The sequence below is a fragment of the Nicotiana sylvestris genome, chromosome 7 (assembly GCF_000393655.2).
Source record: "Nicotiana sylvestris chromosome 7, ASM39365v2, whole genome shotgun sequence".
Classification (NCBI taxonomy): domain Eukaryota; kingdom Viridiplantae; phylum Streptophyta; class Magnoliopsida; order Solanales; family Solanaceae; genus Nicotiana; species Nicotiana sylvestris.
The window spans coordinates 129654330-129673241 of record NC_091063.1 but is presented as its reverse complement, the minus strand read 5'-3'; the positions used below and the strand labels follow the sequence as shown (position 1 = coordinate 129673241).

The 18912-nt window shown below is 40.1% G+C and overlaps 1 protein-coding gene across 1 annotated transcript; it reads right to left on the bottom strand.

The window, feature by feature from the left end:
- Nucleotides 1-5223: 5223 nt before the first annotated feature.
- On the bottom strand, nt 5224-6750 carry LOC104243653 (pentatricopeptide repeat-containing protein At2g38420, mitochondrial). Its single transcript, XM_009798873.2, has one exon. It carries the CDS (start codon nt 6748-6750, stop codon nt 5224-5226), a length of 1527 nt encoding a protein of 508 aa, XP_009797175.1.
- Nucleotides 6751-18912: the final 12162 nt, after the last annotated feature.

The window sequence follows — 18912 nt, the reverse complement described above, 5'->3', positions numbered from 1 at the left end:
GGAGCGTTTCGGCGCTTAATGGAAAAAGTTGGCATCTTGAAGGTTTTAGAATTTCCTAAGTTTTATTTGAAGTGGACATTGATGTTATTGATGTCCGTTTGAAATTATAAGCCATAAAATAGGTCATATTATGATTTGTGTCTTGTATGTAAACTTTGGCATTATTCCGGAATGTTTAGATATGGATCACACGTGTTCGTCGAAGTTTGAAGGTTTGAAAGTTAAAGGAAGGATTTCGATCATCGATTCATAGTTTGAATGTTGTTTGGTGTGATTTGAGGCCTCAAGCATGTTCGTTTCATGTCTTGGGACTGGTTGGTGTGATTGGACGGGGTGTCCGGGGCTTCAGGTGTATTTCGAGATGGTTTCGGACAAAGTTTGGATGATTTATTCTTGTTGGTTTGCTGGTGTTGGTTTTGTTCTTCGCGAAAGCGGAGGGAAAGTTGCATTCGCGAAGAAGGATTTGGGCGGAGGCCTTTTTGTTCAACGTATTCATGATAAGGCAGTCGCGTTCGCGAAGGCTTGGGCAGTGGTGCTCCGCATTCGCGATGGCTTTTTTTCGTTCGCGTAAGAGAAGCTGGGCGTGAGAGTCTTGGCCTACGCATTCACGAGGATGGAGTCACATTCGTGATGATCAGGCCTGGTAAGGCATCGCGTTCGTGGGACTCTCATCATGATTACGAAGAAGGATTTAGGAGCGGAAGCTGGTTGTGCTTCGCAAACGCGAGAGTAAGGCCGCGTTCGCGAAGAAGGGCATTTGGGCATATGATGAGCTTTTAAGGTCGGGATTTTCTCATTTCTCTCTTGCTTGGTAGATTTTTTGGCAATTTGGAGGAGCCATTTTCATCATCAATCTTGAGGTAAGGAATTTCTACATATTGTGAGTTAAATATATGGATTATATGTGGATTTAAACATAAAAGGTTATGAGAATCATGGGATTTTGGGAGAAAATCTAGAATCTGGTATTTTCATATTTTGACCATAGAATTGGATATGAAATTGAGAATAAATTATATATTTGAGTTTGTGGTGTTATGGATAATATTTATCTTAAAAAATATTCGAAACCCAGGCACGTGGGCCCGAGGGTTGACTTTATTGACTTCTCGAGCAGAGTTGGGAATGTTTATAAATTGTTAAATTAAGTGCATTAGAGTATATTTTGACTAGTTTTCATGTTGTTTGACTAGTTTCGAATTGAAGGGTATCAGTTTGAGGTATTAGAGAGGCGTTAGAGTCTGTCATGGAACTTCGGAGCAAGGTAAACCTCCTGTCTAACCTTGTGAAGCGGAAACTACCCCTAGGTATTAAATTGTTAGGTGCTATTAGTTATCGGTTCTACGTACGCACGAGGTGACAAGAGTCCGTACGTAGCTAAAAGCATGTTTATGTACGGGTAGACTTAGGACTTTATAATGTAATATTTGACTTAGTTGAACTCAATTTTCTAGCTTAATTACTTGAACATATAATTGAAATTAACTGGAAATATGTTAGGCCGAGCTTTATCACCTTGAGTTGTTTTGCGAGATATTTGGTGGACAGTAAAAATCATGTTTACTTTATGCTAGTCACACTTAATTTACGGTCTTGTACTTGTGCTGCAAATACATGACCTGTAATTTGATAAGTTTCTTCCTTTCATGTGGATCGGGCCGAACGCCTCGACGGTATATTGAGATGCATCTCTTGTTCACATCGGTCGACCCCCGACAGTGTACACACCACTCTGGATCGGGTCGTACGACCTCGGCATAATCATGCGTGATACCCCTAGGAGTCCGAATATTCATGACATCATTTATATGGTATACCTTATCCGTTAGAGATTGCACTTGATATTTCTGATCCGTGAAGATAGCATATGAGATTTGAGAGATTTATATCATTAACAGAAATGTTAAAGAATGATGTGAGATACAGTTTTTACCTCATAGTTGTTGTTTTGTTTCATATTTGTTTATAATTTATTATATTATTTTATTGGACCACTAGTAAGTGTCGATATTGATCCCTCGTCACTACTTCTCCAGGATTAGGCTAGATACTTACTGGGTACGCATTGATTTACGTACTCATGCTTTACTCTCTACTAAATATGTAGGATCTGGCAGGTTCATTTAGTGGTCATCTTGGCGCGTAGCCGCAGCTACCAAAGGGACTTTATGGTGAGCTGCATTCCATGTTACATGTCGCAGCCCACAGAGTCTTCATCATATTTATTTATTATGCCCTGTCTCATTTACATTCCATATAGATGTTGTATTATTATTGTACTCCTTAGTAAATGTTCATGCATTTGTGATACCGGATTTTGGGATACTCTAGTAGTTGTTTATGGTTCGGCTTGATATTGTCATCTTTTATTTTATATCTTACTAATATTGTATGTATTCATGATTTTTAAATGAATCAAATTCTTTATTTAATGAAAACATATGGTTTCAAAGCAACAAAATGAATAGTTATTTAGATGGTTCATCGTTGACTTGCCTAAGAGCGATGTTGGGTACCATCACGACCTATAGTGGGTTTTTGATCGTGACATTTCTGGCGAGTTTTCTCTCGATGGGTGTGGAGAACTTTTAGGGGTATGGTTTGGGGGAGCATGTGGTGCATTGCTAGCTGTCACAACTTGTTCCACCTGCTGGTTAGCGGGGTTAACTCCAGACATGATGTTCCTTCAAGTTAAATTCAATAAGTGAAGATGAACAATATCTGATGGAACTAAAGCAAAACCAATAAAATTCTACAGAAAATGAACGATTGTTTGGGCCGCACAGTATGCTCAAACCTGTTTAATTTAAAATTCGTCTTATAGGCCAAATCAATTAAATTTATATTTTTAGGGAACAAGCAAGCGATTTGACTCACTTTCTCTCATATAATTAACAAGAATTGATAATAACAGCAAGTAAAAATAAGTCAAATATAAAAAAAACGGTTGATCAAGAGAGCTCTTTTTCCAAATCACTTTCTGATTCACTCGAGCAGAATGTAGTGATAGAGAGAGAGTTTTAAGATAACTTCTCAGATGGGATACAATATGGGAAAATAGAAAATTTAAATAGTAAGATTATCCATAACCGTTTCCGTAATATCTTGCCTTCTCGTTACTCCCATTAACTGCATTTTTTCGTACGTTACATCAGGAATAAACTTCTCAGTGAGTTATATCAAATCTCGCTTTATTTGGAATTGACTGACCCCTCTCTTATATTTATTAGCGTCGGACTTGCCCTTTCCATGACCTTCTTCTAACATAGCCTGACAGTTCTTGATACGTGTTGAAATTATAGTTATATGACAGACAGAACTGGTTGATATGATAAAAAATACTAACCACACACACCTAGCAGTACTAAGTGGTAAACCACATACCAAAGCTTTATGTATTTTAAAGCTTTATGAGCTCTTTAATTCCACTTTCTTCGTCTACTACATATCATTATTAGATTCTTTAAATGTATAAATGAATTAAAAAAGTTAAGTTCAATTAATCTAGACGTGAGTGCAATTGAAGAGACGCTGAGTTCTTGGGGTTGATTTGTATCACTTTAAATACATTCAAGACTCTTGTAACCGCACTAAAACACTGCGAAAATTTTCTTTAGAGTATTCCCTAATTTTCTGAACTTCTATAATCTCTGATGGTGAATATCTTGGAGCTAAATCAAATTTGTATGTTTTAGGTGTCTTTGGTGTAAGAAAGAGTTTTGCCTCATGTATTAATACAAAGCATATTCCAATTTGACCTTTTCTATTAATTAGTGAAAAAATTGTATATATGTACTTTCAAAATTCATTTTCTTGTCATACAATTCCATCGTGTCTTCTTTCTTTGTTGTGTTAACAAAATAAGACTTCACTATTTTTTAGGAATTCATCTTTTTCTTTTTATTTAATAACTCAAACTCAATTTTAATACTCTCACCGTTTCAATTTATGTGAACTTATTTGATTGGACACGGAGTTTAAGAAAAAATGAAAATTTTGGAATTTTTGGTCCTAAACAAGTCAAAATGGGGTCCAGAGTATTTGTGTGGTCATAAAAGCTTTTGATTAAGGGTAAAATTGAAAGTTTAAGCTAAATTGTTTCCAAATTTAGAAATTGATCATTCTTTTTGGAACTGACCAAAAAAGAAATAGATTCACATAAATTGAAACGGAAGGAGTACTATTTATGTGAGTTTTCAAATTTGTGTACTTAATAAGGGGTCCACGAATAATGTGCGTGTCCAGAAACTAATTGTGTATAAAAGTTGGATATTAACTGTTGAATCTTTTTGCTATGATACATTCCATTTTACAGTAAAATGACCGTTCTTTTGTTGTTTTTTCTTTGTATTTCTTCTTTTTCCCTTAGCTAAACATTATATCAAAATAGCTACTTTCTCCGTTCCAATTTATGTAAACCTGTTTGATTGGGCACGAAGTTTAAGAAAAAAATGAAGATTTTTGGAATTTGTGGTCCTAAACAAGTTCAAATGGGACCCAGAGTATTTGTGTGATTATAAACCCTTCTCATTAAGGGTAGAGTTGTAAGTTTAAATTAAATTATTTCCAGATTTAGAAAGGGTTCATTCTTTTTGAAACAGACCAAAAAGAAAATACGTTCACCTAAATTGGAACAAAAGAATATTATTTAACAATCTTAATTGAAAAGAAAAAAGTTGACCCAACCAAAGCATTGATACTCCTACAACTGCGTGCAAATAATGAAGGAGCACGATCAACGGTTAATGATAGAAGAGAACAACATAAGGATTTGAAAGCACTAAAAGAAACTAGGGTAGTAACATGTGGAGAAAATTTTGAAAAATATATACATAGAAATCCATTGAATATATTTGGGGATTGGAGTAGGACAAGGTTGCCAAACCATGAGCAACTTCATCCTGTTGTACAATGCATATGTTGCATACCATTTCAGTCACAGCATGCCTTCTCTTGCATCTGATTTTTCCCAGACAAAGGTGATTCTTATCAATTCAATTAGGCAATCACCATATATTTTCTTTGTTCAATGGACAACTTTTGTTTTTATTTAGTCCCCTTTGTCTCGGAAGCAACTTCCTTTTCCTACATTTCTTTGTTCCTCGCTTAGTATACTCTGACTCTCCCATTTCAGTCGTATAAAACTTGACATGTCGGAAGGGCTTACTCCTCTCGCTGCCTTCATGCACTATTCCTCCCACCAAAAAAGACCGATTGAGAAACTTAAATAAACCCATCAAAATTTTGTGTTTGTGCAAGACAGTGAACTAATGCTTCCCATGATCTAATTCCAGGAACGATGTTTTTGACCACCATTTCCGGAAGCAATTCCATCGCCTCAGAAAACAAACCCCTCTGGCACAGAAGATGCACTAATCCATCAAATGTAATTGACCGAGGAACGAAGCCCCTGCCTACCATTTCACCTAGCACATCACAGGCTTTCTCAACTTCACCCTCTCTAATCATGCAGTTAACTAAAATGTCATATATCAGTGAATTCAGTTGCAAACCCTTTAGTTTCATATTCCCAAAAACTTCTTTTGCAGAGGACAACATTCCTCTCCTACACAAGGCCTCCAATATAGTATAATAAGTGTTCATTTCAGGTTTACACCCCAGTTCCTCCATACAACCAAGCATTCTTACTGCATCATCAACTTTATTCTGCTTACACAAACCATTAATATACACATTATAAGTTACAATATCAGGAACTAAACCTAGTACAAGCATTTCATCAAACACTTCATCTGCACTTTCATACTCTCCTTCCAAAGTCAATCCATTTAAAACCAAATTGTAACATACAATATCAGGCACCATTCCACTCATCTTCAACTTACTTAACACCTCCAAAGCATCAATCCCTTTTCGATTTTTCACATAAAACCTAATCACATTACATAAATCCACCCTTTTTGGACTGTATCCTAATTCCCTCATTTTATCCAAAACATCCAAAATCTCAACCCCCTCACACTCTTTATACTCACACATGGTACATAGTATCAAAGAACAAATCTTTCTATCAAGATCAAACCCACTATCCACCATTAAATTCAACAAATCAACAGCATTATTTCCCTTTCCATTTCTACAGAGTGCCCTAATCAAAATCTTGAATGTTGATTCTTCAACCCAAATATTCATAAACTGACTCTTAACCAAAACTAAAAGCACAATCTTGAAATCATATTTGTTCTTACAAAGAACCCAAATCAATGTATTCAAAGATTTCACACTTGGGTTGCATCTAAAAGCTGGCATAGTAAAAAACACCTCAAATGCCAGAGGGGTCATGTTAGAATACCCATAAAACATAATCAAATAAGTGAATATGTATTCAGGTGTCTCAAAGTTTTCAACTTTATGAATATGATCAAGAACTTGAGGAATTTGATCCCATGTGGAGGGGTTCTTGGTAAGTGTTTTGAGGATGAGAAAGTAAGCATTTGGAGTTGGTTCACATTTGTAAGCAGCAAAAGAATCAATAAGAACTGATAAAAGATTAGTTTTTTTAGGGGATTTATGCGTTGATTCTACTAATTTTTGCACGGCTAATTGATGAGTAAAGAATGTTTCTTGCCACTTGGTTTTGTAAGGTGAAAATGGACATTTTCTTTTTTTACGAAGGTAGTAATTGTTAGCATAGGTTTTTGTTCTAGCTGAAAATGAACGTGAAGAAGAGTGTATGATTCTGTGAAGTGAGATTGGTATTCCTCGTACGGATTGTCTAAACATTAACATTTCAGAAGAAGCGTGTGATTGCAGAGATCAAAGACTGCTGTGAAATTTTTGGGGGAGTTGGGACGATAAAGGAAGCCCATAGACTAGGCCCAATGGGGTCCCACAATAGAGCTTTGTATGTACGCTGAGTCTGCGACTATTTGAGAAGTGTTTTTATTTTTTATTTCTTGTTATAAAATAAAAACTGTAAAGTAAAAACAAGTACAGAGAGAAACTCATATCTTATTAGAATTCAAATTGATGTACATAATGAACTGAAATCTCTTCTATAAATAAAAGAAAGGAAGCTGATGTGTAAGCTGCTACTACAAGCTGCTGTGTAAGCTGCTACTATATCATATATGGATAATCTTCTACTGAGAGTAATGTTTATCCATAACAGAGTACTGAAAGGATAAGCTCATTGTACCAGGTATAAATAATCTTCTACTGGGGGTAATGTGTTACGCCCCGTAGTATTATGTCGATGTTATGCTCTGCAGTAATATACTACGATGATGTTACGCTTCGCAGTATTAAATTACGACGATATTGCACCATGAGGTATTGTACGTTAAATTTGTCGTAAGGTAATTGACATTAGTTCAAGTAAAAGATTATTTGGAGATTATAAGAATTATGCTATTTCACAAGTGATTGGTAAATTCATGAAGGTGAAAGGGGGAGCAAGTCAAAGAAAATGAATTTTGTCCAAGTTTGCCATTTTGGGGTAAAATACGGCCCGAGCTAAAATACCCGATATTTATGGACTAGTGTCATATGAGGTACAACATGACCATAATAGTAAGGTGTATAAGGTATGTGAAAAGTGTGTAATATTTTAAGCAAGTGGGAATAATTCTCAACTTTGCTGGTAATTGATTAATTACCGGGTAACGGGACATTACCTAATTAATTGGGGATATATTTGGATAAGATTAAAACCCCACTCCCACCCCCACGCGGCAGCCACCCCTTCTCCAAGAAATGACTCTTAATCTAGTTAATCTAGGTGGCAACATACCTTGTTAATTTAAAAACACCTCACTTTTCTATATCCTATATACAAGCACTACAAAAATCCACGATTCAACAATTCTTTCCATCCAAAGATATTAGGCATTAAGTGATAATCACTACAAAGTCCATTAAAACAGAACGTTAGTAAGATTTAGAAAAAAACGTGAATTTATGCAAGACTTCAAGGGTCAAGCAAAGAAATTTCGTTAGCATCTCAGAAATGTGATGTTTTTGAAATTCTAACGAAGTCCGGTATAATCGTTCTCAAGAATATCATACGGATTTTTTCCTACTTCAATCCGTTATTACATGTTCGTCACACAAGACGTGTGTTAGAGGAATTTTCAAGAGAATCGATCCAGGTATGTTAAGGCTAAACTCTTCTTTTATTTGGCATGATCTCGTCATTACATTCATATCCTGAAATTTACGTATATTTTGCTAGTCTCGCAAATTGCATATATTTTTCTAGTGTTGTAAGTTATAATATTCTCCTTATCGGGATTTTCATATTCAGTTGAGTATTTCCTTCTTCTAGTCAAGAGAACAGAGAAATTACATATATATAGTATTAAAAGTATTTTTATTACCATCGAGCTATAATCGATGGGCAGCCCCTATTGGGAAACCTCTGATCAGATGGTAAGCTATATACCGAGCCTACTGTGGCCGAGCGCGTATGAGCGAGCCCAGTTGGTCGAGATACAGAGCCTACTATGGTCGAGCACTTATGAACGAGCCTACTATGGCAGAGCAGTTATATATATATCGAGCCTACTGTGGTCGAGCACTTATGAGCGAGCCCAGTTGGTCGATATACAAAGCCTAGTATGACCGAGCGCTTATGAGCGAGCCTACTACAGCAGAGCAGAATATATATATGTATACCGAGCCTTATAGGGCCAGACAACTATTTTACCTACTATATTGAGAGAATTGAGTCAATATCAGCAGGTAAGCATATCTTCAAATTATCTTTGACTTCCAGCTACTTGCCGTTAATATATTATCAGTTTAGTTTCAACTTTCAGTATATTGCCTTACATACTCAGTACATTATTTCGTACTGACGTCCCTTTTTTGAGGGCGCTGCATTTCATGCGTGCAGGTCAGACAGACAAACGAGTAGGCTTCTTCAATAAGTGTTGCCCGAGCTCAGCTTGATCGGTAAGCTCCATGTCTTTCGGAGTTTCCGGGTCTAGAGCCTTATGTATATATGTCAAGAGTAGGTCGGATAGCCGTTTCGATCACAGTATATCCATTAGTAGAGGCTTGTAGACATATCTTGTCAGTTAGTGCAGTATGTTGGGCTTTCAGGCCTTGTATGTATATTTGGTTGGGTTATCAGTTGTAATAAATATGACGGCCTTGTTGGCCAAGTTTTATATTCATATTAAGTCAACATTCATTGTTGTCTTGCAATGTGGCTCATGGCCAAAAGTATGACATCATATGTTCAGAGTCCCTTAATTGCAAGTTGGTACGCAAGGATAGGTAAGGCACTGGGTGCCGGTCTCGCTCCCCCAAGTTCGGGGCGTGACATAATGTTTATCCATAACAGAGTATCGAAAGGATAAGCTTATTATACCCGATATGGATAATCTTCTACCGGGGGTAATGTTTATCCATAACCGAGTACCGAAGTGATAAGCTTCTTCAGAAGGCTTATTTCCAATAGAGTACTAAATAGATAACTATATTTACGGCGAAGTCCCATATGGATAAGCTTCTTCAGGAAGCTTATTTACAACAGAGCACTAAATGAACATCCATAATATAATATATTAATAACACTCTCTCTTGGATGTTCATTAAAAGATAATGTGCCTAATTAAAACCTTACTAGGAGAAAACGTGGGGAAAAAATTCTAGTGAAGGAAAAAGAGTACACATATTTAGTAATACGCATTGCTAGGTGCCTTATTAAAAATCTTATAAGGAAAACCCTGCGGGAAAAAACCTTAGTAAGAAAAAAAGAGTGCACCGCGTATTTTACTCCCGTGATGAAAACCTTGTTTCAAATATTTAAGTCTCCGCATTCTAATCTTGTATCTGCATAACCAATATGATCTGCACCACCTATAAATGCATAAAAATTACACTGAGATAGAGTATTTCAGGACCAAGGAGTTCATCATCCTCTTCTGGAGGTCGGAACAAATCCTTATTCACTTCAAGTGATCGAACACTCATTGATGTACTTAATGGGTGCGCTTTGTCCATGAAAATTCATTTAAAGACCCTTTCTGTATAGGCGAATTGACAGATAAAGATCTCGTCTGCTAAATATTCAATTTGCAGACCAAAGAAAAATTTTTATTTTTCCAAGATCTTTCATCTCAAATTCTTTCTTAAGATATTCAACTGCCTTTCGGAGCTCTTCTAGAGTTCCAACAAATTTTATGTCATTAACATAAACAGAAAGTATAACAAATTCTGATGACATTTTCTTTATAAAAATACATGGACAAATAACATCATTTATGTAATTTTTTTTTCACTAAATATTTACTGAGGCAATTATACCACACGCGCACTGATTGCTTTAAACCGTACAAAGATTTTATAATTTGATTCGAGTACATTTTCTCAAGACTTTAAATTATATGCTTCAGGCATTTTCAATCCTTCAAGTATCTTCATATAGATTTAATCAAATAAGTCATATAGGTTAAGACTTGTATCTAAATGGTATGACATCTTCAAGTGTCTGGACTGCTGGTCCGATCCTCACAATCTTTTACAATATTATGCACTATATTGTATCAAATATATCATCGATGATCATTTTGTGTCAGTTCCTAAGCGACATAACTTGTTGAGATCTCATCACTTTCTTTATTTTCAGGTACCTGAACTTCTTCGGGAGTATCATGAAATGTTATGTCGTGGGCTCTTCTAGAGCTTATTTCCTCCTCATTATGATCATTTTGATCATTAGTTCCTACCATTTTTCAAGTATTGTTACCTTTGGAACCGATTGGTCTACTGCGCTCCATGCGTACAACAAACTTTATCCTTTAGGGACTTTAATTTTAATAGGAGCATTTGCAGCTGAAATATGATATTAAATTTTTGTGACGACCCGGCCAGTCGTCTCATGAATTACCGCTTTGTTTCCCCCATTTCTACTTTTTTATGCTTCATTATCCGAGTTTTATGGTATCGGGTTGGTCGGATCGAATCCGGAATGATTTGGTAAGGTTTGAGACACTTAGTCTCTTGTAAGAGAGTTTGAGTTGGAAAAGACAACCGGATGTTGACTTATGTGTTAGAGGGCTCGAATGCGAGTTCTGATGGTTCGGTTAGCTTTGGGAGGTGATTTATGGCTTAAGAGCGTGATCGGAATAGGTTTTGGAGGGTTGGAGTAGCTTTAGGCTTGAATTGGCGAAGTTGATATTTTGGCATTTTCCGGTTGGTAGGCGAGATTTTGATATAGGGATCGGAATGAGATTCCGGCGTGTCATTTGGGATGTGTGTGTAAAATTTCAGGTCATTTGGACATGGTTTGGTTGGGTTTTTGATCAAAAGCATATTTCGAAAGATTTTTGAAACCTAGGCTTGAATCTGATGTGTTTGGGTGATTTGATGTTGTTTGAGGTATTTTGATGATTGGAACAAGTTCGAATAAGGTATTAGGATATGTTTGTACTTTTGGTTGAGGTCCCGGGGGCCTCGGGGTGATTTCAGATGGTTCACGGAGGAGTTGAGATGTTATTGCAGCTGCTGAAGTTTTGCTACTTCTGGTGTTTTTGCACCTGCGGTTTGGGGACCGCAGGTGCGGTGCTACATATGCGTTGGATTGGGCGCAGAAGCGGACTAGGAGGATTTGTCAGGGACCGGAGAAGCGGTCAGGATGGCAGCATCTGCGGAGTCGCAGATACGGAAGGTGTATCGCAGATGCGACTTTTGGGCTCTTCAGTGAATTCCGCAGAAACGGAGGATTTACCAAAAATGCGGTACCGCAGAAGCGGCGATTGGGCCGCAGATGCAGAACAACTGGGCAGAAGAATTAAAAATAGTCCTTCGCAAATTTTGGGTTATTTCACCATTTTTTACTTCGGCTTAGGAGCTTCTTGGGCGATTTGAGAGGGGGATTTCAAGAGAACTTCATTGAGGTAAGGAATTTGGACCAAAAACTCATTCCTATGCTATTATTTCATGGATTAGGGCTAGAAATTATAGAAATCAAAGGTTAAAATTGGGGAAACAAAGGCTTGAGAACTTATGCCTTTAATTGTGGATTTGAAGGACCATTTGGGTTCGGATTTGAGAACTTTTGATATGTATGAACTCATAGGGAGATAAGGAATCTATTGATGTGAAAATTTTCGGATTTCGAGAAGTGGGCCTGGGGGGTTGGGTTTTGGTAATTTCGGGATTTGTGCCCTTTGTTGATTGTTTTTGCTTGGGCTTTGTTCCCTTAGCATATGTTGACGTACTCGTTCTGATTTTAGATAGATTCAACGTGTGTGGAGGCTGATTCGAGGGGCAAAGGCGTCGCGAGCTAGAGATTTAGCCAGTTCAAGGTGAGTAATAATTGTAAATGATGTTCTGAGGGTTTGAAACCCCGGATTTGCACATTATAGTGTTATATTGAGGTGAGGCACACTCTTGATGACGAGCGTGGGGTCGTGCACTATTGGGGATTGTGACTTGGTCCGTCCCGATTGATGATTTTACCACGTATTTGATTGAAAACTATTTGCTATCATCATTATTTGGGTAAATGCCATATTTGGGCCTAATGCCAACTATTTGAACCCTTCGGGGATTTTTATTAATATTTCCTCACTGTTTTGACTTTATACTTGAACTCAGTCATATTATTTTTCCACTATTTTTCATACTTAGCCATGTTTACTCAGTTTTAAGACTTAAATGATATTTTAAATGATGTTTGGGCTGAGAAACATTGTTTTACTATTGCCCGTGGGGCTTGTGAGTATTTTTGACTGAGTAAGGCCAAGGGCCTAGTTGTGAGGAAACACTGATACTGATCAGAGGCCGAGGGCCTGAGATATATACGCCACGAGGTGGCTTGATTGATATGAGGCCGATGGCCTAGATTTGATGCCACGAGATGGCTTGATATTGCACTTGGGCCGTAAGGGGCCCCTCCAAGAGTCTGCACACCCCAAGTGAGCGCGGGTACCCATTGTGATGTGAGATTGAGCCTGAGGGGCTGGTATTGTTCTGAGTTGTTGCCCGATGGGCAGATTTGTTGATACTATGCCCAAGAGGCGAACTTCTATTTGTTTATTTTGCCTTAATTGCCTGTCAATTACTTATTTACTTGTTGAAATAGGATTTTACTTGACTTTTTACTGTCTTACTATTTTTAAATGGTTTCACTGCTTCATTATAGAATGTCTTGTGCCTTATATGTTTTCTTACTTTCAGACGTTATTTACATTTGTTACTCACTTAGTTGGAGTACTCACTTTACTCCCTGCACTCCTGTGTGCAGATTCAGGCGTTGTTGATCTTGCCAGTGCGAGTTGAGAGCTCCCAGCAGACATTCGGAGTTCACGAGGTAGCTGTTTGACGTCCGCAGACCTGTGTTTCTCCCTCCTTATCATTTCTATCTCATATCAGACTTTTGTACAAGTTGTAGACCTTTCAGACTTGTATTGGGTTTTATAGATGCTCATGACTAGTGACACCCCGGTTAGGGCTGTGTTATGTTATACCTCCGCACTTTATTGACACTATCCACTACTTAGTATTGATATATCATGTTTTAGACTGCTTTCATGTTATTTAACTGTTTAAAAAGTTAATTGGGTTTAATTGGCTGGCCTTGACTTCACAAGAGGCGCCATCACGATCGGGTTCGGGTTTAGGGTCGTGACAAGTTAGTATCAAAACCTAGGTTACATAGGTCTCACGAGTCGTGAGCATGTTTAGTAGAGTCTCACGGATCGGTACAGAGACATCTGTATTTATCTTCGAGAGGCTGCAGAACCTTTAGGAAAAACTTCATATCCTTGAAATTCTTGTCGTGCGAACTTGTTGATCTAAGTACTAAACTTCTGTTATTCTATTCTCTCACAAATGGTGAGGACACGTGCTACTGGTCGAGGTAGACGACCCCCAGTACCACCAGTTGTGGACACCAAAGGCCGAGGATGTGGTCGTGATCGTGGTAGAGGCAGAGCAGAGAGGGCATCACTTGTAGATCCATCAGCTGCCCTAGCTCAGGATCAGACTTCAGCTAAAGATGCTCCAGCAGCACCAGTTCAGGCACCAGTTGTGCCCATCGTGATTCCGGGTCTTCAAGAGGCCTTGTCACAGATCTTATCCGTTTGCACTGGCCTGGCTCAGGCGGTTTTAGCCGCTACAGCCGCAGCTACTTCTCAGGCCAGGGGAGGTAATCAGACTCCCGCCGCTCGCACACCTGAGCAGGTCGTACAGGGACTTTAGACACCGGGGGCGCATCCAGCCCAGCCGGTTGCAGCTGCTCAGGACTATGTAGTTCCTTCCATGCCGGAGGACAAGCAGTGTGGTTGGAGAGGTTTGGTAGACTACAACCTCCGTCATTCAGTGGTGCAGAGGGCGAGGATGCCTAGGGTTTTCTGGTCATGTGTCAGAGGATGCTTCGTACAACAGGTATTCTGGAGACCAGCGGGGTCGCTTTTACCACTTATCACTTTTCATGAGCTACTTTCACTTGGTGCGAGGATTTTGAGAGGTGTAGGCCTGTTGGTGCAGCACCCCTTACCTAGCAGCAGTTCTCCGTTCTCTTTCTGGAGAAGTATGAGCCGAAGTCTCGCAGAGAGGAGCTGCACAAACAGCTTGAGTGGTTGCGTTAGGGGGAGATGACTGTGTCGTAGTATGAGTTGAGGTTTTCTAAGTTGGATCGTCATGCCATTTGGTTGGTCCCGACAGATAGAGTAAGGATCAGGAGGTTTGTTGATGGTCTTACTTATCAGCTCCGTATTCTTATAACTAGGGAGAGGGTATCTGGTGCTACTTTCGAGGAGGTTGTGAATATTGCACATGAGATTGAGTCTACTCGTTGTCAGGAGCGAGAGGAGAGGGAGACAAAGAGGCCGTAAGGATCTGGCAGCTATAGTGGTGCTCCTTTGAGGGGCCAGTTTTAGCATAGTAGAGGCCGTCCATTCAGGCCTGCTCAGCCAGCTTGCCTAGGTTATCGTGGGGCGTCTTCGGGTCATGGTTATCACAGTTCTCAGCAGGGCCAGTCTTTACTTAGTGCCCTTCCTGCTTAGAGTTCGACCCGTGCTCCATCAGTCCAGGGATCTTCTATGCCGAGTGCATCTGCTAGTCACTCCGGTGTGAGGGGTTCCTTCAATCCCCTTTCTCCAGCACCTGGGAGTTGTTATGAGTGTGGTGAGATGGGTCACATATGGAGGTAGTGTCCTCATTGTTTTGCTAGTTCATCCCAGCAGAGGGGTCAGTTATCGGCTTTAGCGCCAGTTGCTTCATCACCACCCGCTCTGCCAGATAGGGGTGGAGGTCAGTCATTTAGGGGTCACCCCATAGGGGGATGTCGATCAGGGGCGGTCAGGCCTGTTTCTATGCACTCCCAGGCAGACCCGATGCTATTGCTTCAGATGCTGTCATTACAGGTATTGTCTCAGTCTGTCACAGAGATACCTCTGTATTATTTGATCCTGGTTCCACCTTTTCTTATGTGTCATCATACTTTGCTTGTTATTTGGGTACGCCCCGTGAGTTTCTTGCTTTACTTGTTCATGTATCTACCTCGGTGGGCGATACTGTTGTTGTAGACCCTATGTACCGGTTGTGTATGGTGACTATTGGGGGTCTGGAGACCTGAGTGGATTTATTACTATTGAGCATAGTGGATTTTGATATCATTTTGGGCATGGATTGGTTATCTCCGTGTAGTGCTATTCTGGACTGTCATGCTAAGACAATCATATTGGCTATGCCGGGTGTGCCACAGATTGAGTGGTGAGGTGTGACTAATTATGTTGCCATTAGAGTGATCTCATTCTTGAAAGCCCAACATATGGTTGGGAAGGGTTGTCTTTCACATCTAGCGTTTGTGAGGGATGTCGGAGTTGAGGCTCCCAGTACTGATTCTATCCCAGTTGTGAGGGATTTTTCCGATGTGTTTCCTGCAGACCTGTCGGGCATGCCCCCAGACAGGGATATTGATTTTGGTATTGACCTGGTGCAGGACACTCAGCCCATTTCTATTTCGCTGTATTTTATGGCACCGGCGGAGTTGAAAGAATTCAAGAAGCAGCTTCAGGAACTCCTAGATAAGGGGTTTATTCGGCCTAGTGCGTCACCTTGGGGTGCGCCGGTTCTATTTGTGAAGAAGTAGGATGGCACAATGAGGATGTGCATTGATTATAGGCAATAGTAGGATGACACAATGAGGATGTGCATTGATTATAGGCAATTGAACAATAACAATTAAGAACAAGTACCATTTGCCTCGCATTGATGATTTATTTGACCATAGGGAGCGAGGGTGTTCTCCAAGATTGATCTCCGTTTAGGCTATCACTAGTTGAAGATCAGGGACTCGAATATTCTTAAGACGGCTTTCTGGACCCGTTATGGTCATTATGAGTTCTTGGTGATGTCTTTTGGGCTGACCAATGCCCCAGTAACGTTCATGCATTTGATGAACATCGTGTTCCAGATTTATCTCGATTCGTTTGTCATAGTCTTCATTGATGATATTCTGGTGTATTCACATAGTTAGGAGGAGCACACAGAGCATTTGAGGTTTGAGTTGCAGAGATTGAGGGAGGAGAAGCTTTATGCAAAATTCTCCAAGTGTGAGTTTTGACTCAGTTTAGTGGCTTTCTTGGGGCACGTGGTATCCAGTGAGGGTATTCAGGTTGATCCGAAGAAGATATAGGCGGTTCAGAGTTGGCCTAGACCATTCTTAGCCATTGAGATTCGTAGCGTTCTTGGTTTGGCAGGCTATTATTGCCGGTTTGATCAGGGATTCTCATCTATCGCATTGACCTTAACCAAGTTGACTTAGAAGGGTGCCTCATTTGTATGGTCGGACAAGTGTGAGGAGAGCTTTCAGAAGCTCAAGACAACTTTGACAACAACTCCAGTGTTGGTTTTGCCATCAGCTTCAGGTTCATATACGGTGTATTGTTATGCTTCGAGAGTTGGGATTGGTTGTGTATTGATGCATGAGGGTAGAGTTATTGCTTATGTTTCTCGTCAATTGAAGCCCCATGAGAAGAACTACCCCGTTCACGATTTGGAGTTGGCTGCCATTGTTCACACATTGAAGATTTGGAGGCATTACTTATATGGCGTATCTTGTGAGATTTTCACTAATCATCGCAGTCTTCAGCATTTGTTCAAGCAAAAGGATCTTAATTTGAGGCAGCGGAGATGGTTGGAGTTGCTTAAGGATTATGATATCATTATATTGTACCATCCGAGAAAGGCCAATGTGGTGGCCGATGCTTTGAGCCGGAAGGCAGTGAGTATGGGAAGTTTGGCATATGTTCTGGTTGGGGAAAGACCTCTTGCAGTTGATGTTTAGGCCTTGGCTAATCGGTTCGTGAGGTTAGATATTTCAGAGCCATGTCGGGTATTGGCTTGTGTGGTCTCTCGGTCTTCTTTATATGATAGCGCCAGTATGATGATCCGCATTTGCTTGTCCTTAAGGAGAGAGTTCAGTATGATGATGCTAGAGATGTGACCATTGGAGATGATGGGGTGTTGAAGATGCAGGGCCGGATTTGTGTGCCCAATGTGGATGGACTTCGGGAGTTGATTCTGGAGGAGGCCCATAACTTGCGGTATTCCATTCATCTAGGTGCCGCAAAGATGTATCAGGATTTGAGGAAACACTATTGGTGGCGGAGAATGAAAAAAGATATTGTGGGATTCGTAGCTCGGTGTCTCAATTGCCAACAGGTAAAATATGAGCATCAGAGACCGGGTGGCTTGCTTCAACAGATGGATATTCCTGAGTGGAAGTGGGAGAGGATCACTATGGACTTTGTTGTTGGACTTTCACGGACTTTGAAAAAGTTCGATGCCATATAGGTGATTGTGCATCGGCTGACCAAGTCCGCGCACTTCATTCCTGTGTGTACTACCTATTCTTCAGAGCGGTTGGCAGGGATATATATTCGAGAGATCATTCGCTTGCATGGTGTCCCAGTTTCCATCATTTCAGAGAGAGGTACTCAGTTTACTTCGCAGTTTTGGAGGGCCGTGCAGAGAGAGTTGGGTACTCAGGTGGAGTTCAGCACAGCTTTTCATCCTTAGACGGGCGGGCAGTTCGAGCGTACTATTCAGGTATTGGAGGACATGTTACGTGCTTGTGTCATTGATTTCGGAGGCTCATGGGATCAGTTTCGACCATTTGCAGAGTTTGCTTTTAACAACCGCTACCAGTCGAGTATTCAGATGGCTCCATATGAGGCTTTGTATGGGAGGCGGTGTAGGTCTTCAGTTGGTTGGTTCGAGCCCAGTGGGGCTTGGCTATTGGGGACTGATTTGGTGCAAGATGCTTTGGAGAAGGTAAAGGTGATTCAGGAGAGGCTTCGTACAGCGCAATCGAGACAAAAAAGTTATACTGATAGAAAGGTCTGAGATGTGTCCTACATGGTTGGCGAGAAAGTACTGTTGAAAGTTTCACCTATGAAGGGTGTTATGAGGTTTGGAAAGAAAGGGAAATTGAGTCATCGGTTCATTGGGCCTTTTGAGGTGCTTCGGAGGATTGGGGAGGTGGCGTATGATCTTGATTTGCCACCCAGCCTGTCGAGTATACATCCGGTATTTCATGTTTCTATGCTCAGGAAGTATATTGGGGATCCGTCCCATGTTCTGGATTTCAGCACGGTTCAGTTGGATGATGATTTGACCTTTGATGTGGAGCCAGTAGCTATTTTGGGTCGACAGGTTCGAAAGTTGAGATCAAAGGATATAGCTTCAGTGAAGGTGCAGTGGAGAGGTCAGCCCATGGAGGAGGCTACCTGGGAGACCGAGCGGGAGATGAGGAGCAGATATCCTCACCTGTTTAAGGCTTCAGGTATGTTTATTGATTCATTCGCGGACAAACGTTTGTTTAAATTGGGGAGGATGTGATGACCAGACCAGTCTTCTCATGAGTTACTGCTCTGTTTCCCCCATTTCTACTTCTTTATGCCTGGTTATTCATGTTTTATGGTATTGGGT

Excerpts from the sequence above, each read along its gene's own strand:
- LOC104243653 (XM_009798873.2), bottom strand. The coding sequence starts at position 6,750 with ATGTTAATGTTTAGACAATCCGTACGAGGAATACCAATCTCACTTCAC.